The 12,172-nt window shown below is 41.6% G+C and overlaps 1 protein-coding gene across 1 annotated transcript in view; it reads left to right on the plus strand.

The window, feature by feature from the left end:
* LOC133620703 (monocarboxylate transporter 1-like) overlaps window positions 1-12,172 on the plus strand; it is a 49,598-nt gene that overhangs the window by 24,608 nt on the left and 12,818 nt on the right. The window contains exon 2 of the mRNA XM_061982304.1: window positions 1,975-2,289. Coding sequence (XP_061838288.1) covers window positions 2,073-2,289 — 217 coding nt within the window. The 5' untranslated portion in view covers window positions 1,975-2,072. The remainder of the gene's footprint in view (window positions 1-1,974; window positions 2,290-12,172) is intronic.

Below are 12,172 nucleotides of genomic sequence, written 5' to 3' on the forward strand. Positions count from 1 at the left end.
TTTTAATCGTTTGACAGCCCTAATATGTATATATTTTGTTATTATTATTTAGATTCCATTGTGCTATTGTTAGACAAGCTAAGGGGACCTATGATGATTTATTTTTGCATTTAAAACCCTTGTGGTGATGAAACATGTTTTGGATTAGTTTTATTTTTCAATTTTGCTTACATTTTGTTCAACAATCACTTTTTTAACCGTTTTTTGAGTCCGTCTGTAAGTTGGCCCTTTTTGAAGGCTTTCCCAGATTGCAATTGAAACCACGCCCCATCCTAAAAAATTTACACTGTACAAATATGTATGTAGAAGTCGTCCCCGCTATTTTTTTACACAATTATCTAACTTTTTAACAAAATGTATAAGTCAGAAAAGACAGATTTCATGATAGGTCTCCTTTAAGCTATTGTGCCTGTTTAAGCTGTACTAGTATTAGCTGTTTGCTAAATGCTAGTGTTATAATGTCACATAAAACAACCGTTTACAATTTGGCTTGATGTAGCTTTTTAATGATGATGTTTAAGTTATCTATGTGAGGGGAAATGAAGTAAGTTCTCCCTCACAGCTGCACTTCTGCTTTAAGAACATGGACAAACCACATAATATAGTTAACCAGTTAGTGGAACAAACTGCGAGTGTAATGATTGCTCAAGTCTGGTTGTTGACAACTTGATTGGGGCAAATGCCCTGTAGTAGAACACCACTATTGCTGTCAACTACAAGAAAAGTTAAACAGTTTCCAAACGTAATAGTAGTTTCATTGCGTGTGAATTGTTTAGTGGGACATTTGTATTTGTCCACACAGAGTAAGTGGCCCAAAATGTTACAGTGTGATGTCAAAGCAGACACTTAGCAGTAATTATCTTTGGCATGTTTGACCTAAAGAAAGACAAAGGCGAAATGAGTGTTGTAGAGATCAATGACAAACTGTGGTAAAACTCCTGACGGTTTGTATTACCCTTTTAAAATGCAATTTAAAAAACTTTAAATCATAATTAATTTAAAAAAAACATCTTCAAATCATAACACACGGACCGGTGACACTGCTCATTTCATATACAAATAAGTGCTGCCTTGAAAACAAGAGACATCAACATATTTCCCCATTAAGAAAATACATATCCAAATCTAAACTTGTATAAACACATTGCTGTCTGAGAAACTCATCTTTTTAATTGTTTACATTGAACATACTTTTAAAATAAAACTTGGTTAAAATATTTCATTATGTGTAATAAGTAATAACTTGTTCACAATAGCTGTGATATGAAATGTTCATATTGTTACATCTCTTTCATATAGTAGTATCAATTATTGTTTGCTTTTATTGTTGCTCTTGCAAATAAATTTTGCAACATTTTTTTTCCTGTCTAATGGGACCTTAAGTCTTCTGCAAGATCCCAACTGGAATGACGAGTAAAGATAGTGGGTGAAATTATTGTAGAACATTTGTCTTTTGTTATGGACCAGTTGAATATGTTGGGGAATTGCTGTTTACCTCTGTTCCTCTCCCCGAGTAGTTCCTGTATCAGGTGACAAACAATCCCTGTGAGAATAAAATCACAGGGTTGTCCTAATTAATACATAATGAAAGCTTGTGAGCGTGCTCACATCTGTTTCGTATCAAGTGCAAATGCTTAGATTACATTAACATTTAGTTCTTCTCTAAAAGACTATCTCCATATCAAAAGCAAGCGCTTTGCTTCGTGCTTTGTGCTTTGATAGCTAATTTCATTTATGAAGAGCTGGAGTGTTATCACGATGCCTCCATAACTCTAACAGCATTTATATTTTCATATTTGTTTCATTCTTTATGAACAACCTCGTGTCCTCTCTTGCTTATTTTTTTTCTGACTGACCGCAAATAAGATTAAGCTGTTGGAATTGGGAAAACAAGGAACATGGTGTTTATTATCTCTTCCCCCTTCCTGTATCATCAATGTTGACTTTACTAAATCTCTGCATTGTCTTCTACAGGTCCTGCTTTCAGTCCAAATTCTATTTGGCCTGCCTGAGTCCTTCAGAGATCACCTGCAGCACCATTCCATCTTCCACCGTATTCCTTCTGAGAAGACATGCCTCCACCATTAGGAGGCCCTGCAGGATACACCCCTCCTGAGGGGGGCTGGGGTTGGGCGGTGGTAGTGGGGGCCTTCATTTCCATTGGCTTCTCCTACGCTTTCCCCAAATCTATAACGGTCTTCTTCAAAGACATCGAGGTGATCTTTGACGCCACGCCCAGCCAGGTGTCATGGATCTCATCCATCATGTTGGCTGTCATGTATGCAGGAGGTAAGTGGCAAGCATCTGGATTCTTCTCACGTACAGTATGTCATATGTGAGAATGACCTAATGTGACTACGGCGCATCATCGCAGATATACATAACGTAATCGAAATGTAAAAATCTAGTACTCACTGTCAGGCTTCAAGCAAGGCTGCCTTAATGCAGGGGCTTACCTGGGATAAAGCCTCGGGGCCCCACACAATCAGGGGCCCCCGAGTTTGACGGCGGAATGCAATTATTAGTGTTCATACCTGTCAATCACAAACAGCTCAGCTTCGATTACCGATTGTGTCCTTTCTCTCTCTCTCGGCTGCGTTTTTTCCCCTACTGCTCCAAGAGCAAACCCACATTGCCCGTGTGAAAGACCAGCGTACTACTATTGAGCTAAAACACAGACAGTCTCTGACAGATCTCCAGCACTTTACTTAAAGTTGACTGGCTTCTGTTACACTCGCACAGACGTGCATGCGCCCGCCATGAAGGAGATCTATTCATGAACAAATGTATTTTAAAAAGGGTGATATTTTTGTATTGTTGCTGTTCTGTTGGGTGTAGGCTTGTCCCAAAATCGGTACCAAAATGTATTTCGAAAGTTTTCATAAAAAAGGGAACAGTAAAACAGTAAACATTCTAGACAACTTCTCTTTAAGTAGTAAGTAAGCAACCAGGTTACAAAGTTCCTAATTTGGCTGCTGAAGTATGCAGTAACATTGTATTATTTTGTCAAAATTATGAGGGACAAGCGGTAGAATTTTTTTTTTTTTTGATTGATTGATTGATTGATTGATTGAAACTTTTATTAGTAGATTGCACAGTGAAGTACATATTCCGTACAATTGACCACTAAATGGTAACACCCGAATAAGTTTTTCAACTTGTTTAAGTCGGGGTCCACTTAAATTGATTCATGATACAGATATATACAATTTTCATAATACAGTCATCACACAAGATAATCATCAGAGTATATACATTGAATTATTTACATTATTTACAATGATGGAATATTTATCTACTTGTTCATTTACTGTTACCGGTAGTATCTTACTTTCTGTTTTAATGTTCTATCTACACTACACTTTTGTTAAAATATAATAACCACTTACTCTTCTGTTGTTTGGATACTTAACATAAGTTTTGGGTAATACCACAAATTTTGATATCAATCCAATACCAAGTAGTTACAGGGTCATACATTGGTCATAATTAAAGTTCTTCATTGTCCATGGACATATTTCCTGATTATATTTCAATAAAAAATGACAAAAGATTTTGTGATAGTAAAAAATGTTGATGTAATCATTGTAGTTTGTGTAGATCCACCCACATTCAGGAGCACTAGCTTGCTGTTAGCGGTTAGCTATTGTATCCTCCTACGGTGTGTAGTGAAGCATTTTAGCTATTTCTCATCCTGCAGGGAGGAAATAATTGTTAAAACATTGTGCATTTGCTGCCATTAAGGCGAGCATTAGTGATTTAGAAGTACTAAGTACACTGCCAACTGCAGATGGACGTTAGCCGCTAGCTCGCTAGCCATGTTTTTTAAAGCAGTGTTACTTAAAGGCCCTAAAATGCTGCCAAAATATATCTGTTTCAAACATGAAAAAAACTAATGATAATATCTCAAAAACTGAAGACATCAGAAACTAAACCCACATAGAAGTTTCTAAAGCACAATTAGTATGAGTGGTGAAGCTGTATTCTTTATTTTTATTGACAGTTTAGTTAAGAAACATATTTGTTATATTCGTTAATTTAGGATGCCGGACAGACCTGGCAGGCCCAAACGCATTGTGAGGGTTTGCTGGGAACGTCTGGCAGAGTCTCCTGTCAGAGAGTTTCAATTCCCACCTCCGGAAAAACTTTGAACATGTCACGAGGGAGGTGCTGGACATTGAGTCCGAGTGGACCATGTTCCGCACCTCTATTGTCGAGGCGGCTGATTGGAGCTGTGGCCGCAAGGTAGTTGGTGCCTGTCGTGGCGGTAATCCAAGAACCCGTTGGTGGACACCGGCGGTGAGGGATTCCGTCAAGCTGAAGAAGGAGTCCTATCGGGTTCTTTTGGCTCATAGGACTCCTGAGCGGACAGGTACCGACAGGCCAAGCGGTGTGGGGCTTCAGCGGTCGCGGAGGCAAAAACTCTTGACATGGGAGGAGTTCGGGGAAGCCATGGAAAACGACTTCCGGACGGCTTCGAAGTGATTCTGGACTACCATCCGCCGCCTCAGGAAGGGGAAGCAGTGCACTATCAACACCGTGTATGGTGAGGATGGTGTTCTGCTGATCTCGACTGCGGATGTGGTGGATCGGTGGAGGGAATACTTCGAAGACCTCCTCAATCCCACCAACACGTCTTCCTATGAGGAAGCAGTGCCTGGGGAATCTGTGGTGGGCTCTCCTATTTTTGGGGCTGAGGTTGCTGAGGTAGTTAAAAAGCTCCTCGGTGGCAAGGCCCCGGGGGTAGCTGAGATCCACCCAGAGTTCCTTAAGGCTCTGGATGCTGTGGGGCTGTCTTGGTTGAGAAGACTCTGCAGCATCGCGTGGACATCTGGGGCGGTACCTCTGGATTGGCAGACCGGGGTGGTGGTTCCTCTCTTTAAGAAGGGTAACCGGAGGGTGTGTTCTAACTATCGTGAGATCACACTCCTCAGCCTTCCCGGTAAGGTCTATTCAGGTGTACTGGAGAGGAGGCTACGCCAGATAGTCGAACCTCGGATTCAGGAGGAACAGTGTGGTTTTCGTCCTGGTCTTGGAACTGTGGACCAGCTCTATACTCTCGGCAGGGTCCTTGAGGGTTCATGGGAGTTTGCCCAACCAGTCTACATGTGCTTTGTGTACTTGGAGAAGGCATTCGACCGTGTCCCTCGGGAAGTCCTGTGGGGAGTGCTCAGAGACTATGGGGTATCGGACTGTCTGATTGTGGCGGTCTGCTCCCTGTATGATCAGTGTCAGAGCTTGGTCCGCATTGCCGGCAGTAAGTCAAACACGTTTCCAGTGAGGGTTGGACTCCGCCAAGGCTGCCCTTTGTCACCGATTCTGTTCATAACTTTTATGGACAGAATTTCTAGGCGCAGTCAAGGCGTTGAGGGGATCCGGTGCTGAGTGTGAAGCGACTGGGATGAGAATCAGCACCTCCAAGTCCGAGTCCATGGTTCTCGCCCGGAAAAGGGTGGAGTGCCATCTCCGGGTTGCGGAGGAAACCCTGCCCCAAGTGGAGGAGTTCATAACCTCGGAGTCTTGTTTACGAGTGAGGGAAGAGTGGATCGTGAGATCGACAGGCGGATCGGTGTGGCGTCTTCAGTAATGCGGACGCTGTATCGATCTGTTGTGGTGAAGAAGGAGCTGAGCCGGAAGGCAAAGCTCTCAATTTACCGGTCGATCTACGTTCCCATCCTCACCTATGGTCATGAGCTTTGGGTTATGACCGAAAGGACAAGATCATGGGTACAAGCGGCCGAAATTTGTTTCCTCCGCCGGGTGGCGGGGCTCTCCCTTAGAGATAGGGTGAGAAGCTCTGCCATCCGAGGGGAACTCAAAGTAAAGCCGCTGCTCCTCCACATCGAGATGAGGTGGTTCGGGCATCTGGTCAGGATGCCACCCGAACGCCTCCCGAGGGAGGTGTTTAGGGCACGTCCGACTGGTAGGAGGCCACGGGGAAGACCCAGGACACGTTGGGAAGATTATGTCTCCCAGCTGGCCTGGGAACGCCTCGGGATCCCCCGGGAAGAGCTAGACGAAGTGGCTAGAGAGAGGGAAGTCTGGGCTTCCCTGCTTAGGCTGCTGCTCCCGCGACCCGACCTGGGATAAGCGGAAGAAAATGGATGGATGGAATTTAGTGTATTTATTTTAGCAGCACATAATTGTATGTAAATTAGTTTTCCGTCGGTTATTTATTAGTCCCTTCGTATGCAGTAAATTTGGCTAGTATTTATTTTTATAATCAGCCTGACTTAAGGCTAAGGTTTATGTGTTACATATGATTCTTGTATACGATTAAAATCAAAAGTAAGATTCTTAAATCAGTGGCGGGGGGGTTGTTTAGGCTTGGTGGGGCGTACTAACAAAATACCACGTTACTAATAACCATAAACAGAGAAGTTGGTCAACTTTGAAATTCAACTTAAACCTGGCGATGGCGAGAAAGACAAGAAAAGACGCACGTTTGCGGCACGTTCTTTTAATTATTTTTTTTTACCTGCGTGAGGATTGTAATTAATTCTTCATCTGAACCGGAAGATTTAAACATCCCATCAAAATTTCTGACGTAGATTGGCCATCATGTGATTCCTTCCGGCGTGAGCTGTTAGGTCATGAATATGTCTCAACACAAGCCTTGTGATGTGTGAATTCTTAGGCAATATGGTTTGCTGCTTGGAGTAGTTAGGCATTGCTGCACGGCTCAACCTTCCACCAACTCTCATAACTCCATCTTGAAGAATTGGATTTAACTTGAAAAGTGAACTACTTTTCTTTACTCTTTGATTTTTCTCCAGCATCGCCCAATCTTCTTTGAAACTTTGTCTTTGACAGAACTTCACAATTTCTGTTTCTGCTGTAGTCATGTCATCACAAGTCACTTTCCTTCGACATCTTTCTTGAATTGAAGCATCTTACTTTCTTCTGATGTTCTTAGTTCTTTTCTTTTTTCCGTCAGCTCTTTCAGCAGATCTTTGAGGTTGATCTTGAACTTGAATTGGTCTGATTTGGCACACCACTGGATGCCTAATGTTTTCTCCACTGGCATGTAATCCTCATCCAAGTCCAGATCTTGAAAACCCTGTGCTTTTTCCTTTTCTGGTATTGAGTTAAGCAACTTCCTGCTGTTGCTTGACCATTTTGTCAGCCTAAATCCTCCTTTTGCCAACATTTTCCTCAACTCGGCACACAGGGTAATGGCTGTATCTTCATCAGCAACTGACTTAAGACAGTCATCCACATAAAAATGATTGTTGACAGACCTTGCTGTTTCCTGTCCAAACTCGTCCGCAAAGTCTGTTGCACATTTTTGAAGTGCAAAGGTTGCAACACTTGGTGATGTTGCGCCGAAAATGTGAACCAACATCTTGTGTTCAACGAGATCCAGCTCGTAGTTTCCATCAAGCCACCAGAGAAACCTCAGGAGATCAGTGTCTTCATCGCTTACTCCAACCTGATGGAACATGGCTTCCACGTCCGCCATAACCGCCACAGACTCCTGGCGAAATCTTATAAGGACCCCTATTAGTGAGCTGGTGAGGTCAGGTCCCTGCACAAGCTGTTGGTTTAGTGAAGTACCTTGAAAGCTTGCGGCGCAGTCGAAGACAACACGCAACTTCTGTTTGGTTGGATGTCTTACTCCATGGTGAGGCAGATACCATGTTCGCCCCTCAGCAGGTTTGCGCTCTTCACCTTCAAGCTTTACTGCGTAACCTTTTCTTAGAAGGTCATCCATGAACGCCACGTGCTCTCGGTAAAACTTGATGTCTCTCGAAAATCTGTTCCGTAGGTTCAGTGCACGTTGCTCTGCAATTGCCCTGTTATTTGGCATAGACAAAGGATTATTCCTCACTGGAAGGCAAACATTGTAGTGGCCATCTTCAAGTACTGCAGATTGAGACACTATACTGATAAACTGATGGTCGTCCTTGTACATCTCAATGTTTTCTTTTTGTCCAGCATCAGGAAAGTCGTGCTTGAACTGCAGCTGCCAAAGCTCCTCAAGTTTCACCACTAAAATTCTGTTTGCAGTAATTCCTGTCAATTTGTCAATTGCAGTTCTGTAACTTCCACCTCCGAGTGGTCCATTTACTGTCCAGCCTAGCATCGTTCTCACAGCGTATGGTCTATTATCCATACTTTTAACCACTTGCAGTGGCTCCATCGCTTTGGGAACGTTTACTCCGATGAGTAATCCAATCTTGGCTTTAATATTAAGTATTCTCCCCTCCTTTAGGTGTGGCCACCTATCAATATCCTCTTGTCGGGGAATATTGTCCTTAGAGACAGGAATGTCTTTCTGTGAATAAACTTCCTTTAGTTCCACAAACTCTTTTCCGTCCAAGCTGCTGATTTCCAAGCCAGTCACGATGCTTGTGTTCACGACTGTGTCATTTCCCATTGTTCGCAACGAGATGCTTACATTGCGTCCACTCACATTCAGTTGGTTTATCAGTGACTCTGTGGCAAAAGTAGCTGAACTACCTGGGTCCAGGAAAGCATACGTGATCACTGTCTTGGTTCCTTTTTGTGCCTTGATGTACACGGAATTGATCGAAAGAACACAATCTTCTCTACCGGCCCCAGTGACACCACAGGTTTCAGTCGTTTGTACAATGGCACTTGATATTGATTGCTGTTCACAATTGTCCTTTGTGGTTTCTTCTCTGGAGTCTTTATGACCAATGTGTAATAATGTGGGATGCGGTCTAAAGCATTCTTGACATTGAAGTTTTTGTTTGCAGCTACTACTCATATGTCCATGCTTTAAACATGCAAAACATACACCTTTGCGTCTCAAGAAGTCAATCTTGTCTTTGTGTAGCTTGCTCTTGAATTTATTGCAAACTGTAAGGCTGTGTTGCTCTCCGTTACAATAAACACAAGGTTTTCCACTAACGTCCACCGAGACTGTGTTTTTGTTATGATGTGGGTATCATTTTCGGTCTTGGGGGGCACATCAACCGTTGTAAACACCTTTTTGGGTTTGAGTGTTTCTACATATTGTGGTTTTATTTTCTGTCTCACAGAATCTTTCGTGTTCATGGTGGTTTCTTTTATGTTCCCATAGAGCGGATTCAAAAGATACTTGACTTGCCGGTTTACAAAGTCCACAAAATCCTTAAACTTAACTCTTGTCTTTGTTCTTTCTTGCAAGTCGCATGCAAACTTCCTCCAAGGTTCCCTGAGTTTATATGGAAGTTTGTTTACCAGTGCCTTTATATTAGCTGTGTTGTCCAAGTCATCCATGTAGTTAATGTCTGTCATTGTGTTAGAGCAGCCTGTGAGGAATAATGCGAAGGACTGAAGGGCAACACCGTCTTCTGGCTTGATTGTTGGCCACTCCATGGCTTCTGTTATGTAGGCTTCAGCTATCTTAAAGTCATCACCAAAAAACTCCTTTAACATTTGTTTTGCTTTAGTGTAGCCTGTTGAAGATTCCATATGGATGCAGCTCTTAACCAACTCATGTGGTCATGCACTTGTATACTGTAGCAAAAATTGAAGACGATCCTGGTTGTCACTAGTGCGGCTTTCAATTCCATGTTCTTTGGCCCCAATAAAGGATTTGTATTCCAGGGGGGTCACCCTTGAACGTTGAAATGGAAAGATCTGGAAGTAGAGATGCCTTGTGACTCTTCACAAGATACTCTGTGACGTTGGCTTGCTGAGAGATTGCTTGGCAAAGCCCATCATGCCTGTTCTTTAATTTCAGTCTTTGGTGCAAATGTAGTCATTTGAATAGCTGTGGGGGGAGCATTATGTTTAATGCTACGTGTTGGTAAGGTGGGTGGTGGTACTTGTGTGTTAGGACTAGTAAGTCTTCTACCATCCTTCTCATCAGCTGTATTGATACCGTCTTCTTCTTGTGTGTTTTCGTAGTTTTGTAAAACCTCCATTTTAGCGTCACATTCAGCAAGTGCGGCTTGCATTGCATGCATTTCCTTTCGAGCTTTTATTGCAGCTTCTTCCTGTTCTATGGCCAGCTTTTCTTGTAAAGCTGCTGCCTTTGCTTTCAATGACGCATGCTCCATTTCCACCTTTAATCTGACAGAAGAATATGAAGAACATGAACTTCCGCTTTGTGATGCAACTTTACTTTGACTTCTAGCTGTCCACTTTGTTGATGTAGAGCGACTATCTGCAGGTGACACTTGTCTATTGCATTCTTCCGCTTCCTCAACACGCTTAAAAACATCTTTCATCCACTCCTCACATTTCCAGAAAAAGTCCTCCATCATTTTATTTATTGTATTAAACCAGTTGTTTTGATCTATCACAAACTCCTTCTCAGACATGAATTTCTGAACATCAGAAATTTTTCTTGTAAAGCTGCTGCCGCAGCGTCGCAACCAGACGAGCTTCTCTCTCTCTCGTTCACTTTCAAGCAGCGTGCACTCACGTACCTGCTCGCTTCCTCTTGGAGGCTTATTCCTCTGTTCCTTTCCAGTCAGGCAGTTCCACGTTCCTCTTAATCCACAAAGAGCTAGTTTTTTGACTAAAATGTAGATTCCTAATGAACCCTTTAGCTTGACGATCCTCTACTTTCTCCTGCTCCGCTTGCTGCGGCAACAACAAACAAAACTCCAGACGCTCCTCTTCGTTTTGTATAGTTTACTTGTGAACTTAATAATTCAAAAATGTAAAACAATAACGATGTGGGAACAAATGAAAGGCAAAACAAAGCGAGTTTGTTACAGTAAAAAAAGAGTTTGAAAAAGTAAGAGTGAGGTCAAAAAACTGTGCGGCTCAATTCCCCCGCACCTGACTGCCATTACCCATAATACCTTGTGTCCAAAAAAAAAAACTTCCACACAGATCCTTCCGCCATATATGCAATCAAACAGTTACGTCATCAAATTATTTAGACAAATGTAATAATTATTCTAAGCATGCAAATAAAGTAAATAGTCCCATTTTGGCTGAATAAACATAAAGCACCTTCCATAAAATTTAAATTAACTTAAACAGCATTTAGGCTCCTACACATAATATGTTACGTTAACATACCAGGCACGTTCTCAGTTGGTTATTTATGCGTCATATAACGTACACTTATTCAGCCTGTTGTTCACTATTCTTTATTTATTTTAAATTGCCTTTCAAATGTCTATTCTTGGTGTTGGGTTTTATCAAATTTTCCCCAAAAAATGCGACTTATACTCCAGTGCGACTTATATGTTTTTTTTCCTTCTTTATTATGCATTTTCGGCCGGTGCGACTTATACTCCGGAGCGACTTGTAGTCCGAAAAATACGGTACTTACAGCATGTGTGTAAAACCTTACTGGAGGTTTTTGGATGTTTTTTAGAGCGCTTTAAAGTCGGAAAAGAGCATATCCAATTGGCTCCATTGCTAGCTGACTTTTTCTTGTGTGTATTTACAAGTTAGCGTGCATTAAAAAAAATAAAAACATATGTGCTTGTCTCACATAATGATTGTGAATGATAGGCAAATTTCCCCCCCAAGAAGTGCCGTTCCCCTTTAAAGGGTGCATACGATGAATTTCGTCTTTTCTGACTTTTGAATAATGTTACAATGTGTGACACTAATGTTAAACAATGCACTAGTGACAAATTATAAAGTTCATGCATTTGGGCGCGAGCTTGACCGCAATTTTGGATGCCTTTTAACACTGTGTTTTTCATAGTCTTTTTAAGATGGTGGGGCATGGAGGGTTTCAATTGCAATCAGGGAACGCCTCCACAAATGAACAGCTTGCAGACATGCAAAAAGTATGTGGAATAATAACACAATATACATATTAAATGGTTTACATACTACAGGAATGTATGTAACTGTTAAAATATGTATATATCATTTTGATCTTGTGTAATTTAGAGACAATTCAAACGTGCACTAGAACTACACATGTAATCGAATTCTAATCACGATAACATTTTTGGCTACCACGATTATATTACGATGTCATAGTCGAGCGGGAATGTCCAGTTGATGATGCGTGGGCCACCCGTTGAACGTGGCTGTTCTTTTATGACACCAAAAACCACATAGCAAAAATTGATAAATAAAGCTAAAGTCATCACGTACTGAGACAAAGCTGAAATGGTAATACTAATAATAAACAAAAAAAAGATTTGTCTTTAAATTAATTATTTAGCCTTTGTTATTAGACTATTTCATTACAAAGTATATAATTATAATGATATATATGACGTCACATCTCTGGTAC

Source organism: Nerophis lumbriciformis, linkage group LG01 (assembly GCF_033978685.3).
Source record: "Nerophis lumbriciformis linkage group LG01, RoL_Nlum_v2.1, whole genome shotgun sequence".
Classification (NCBI taxonomy): Eukaryota; Metazoa; Chordata; class Actinopteri; order Syngnathiformes; family Syngnathidae; genus Nerophis; species Nerophis lumbriciformis.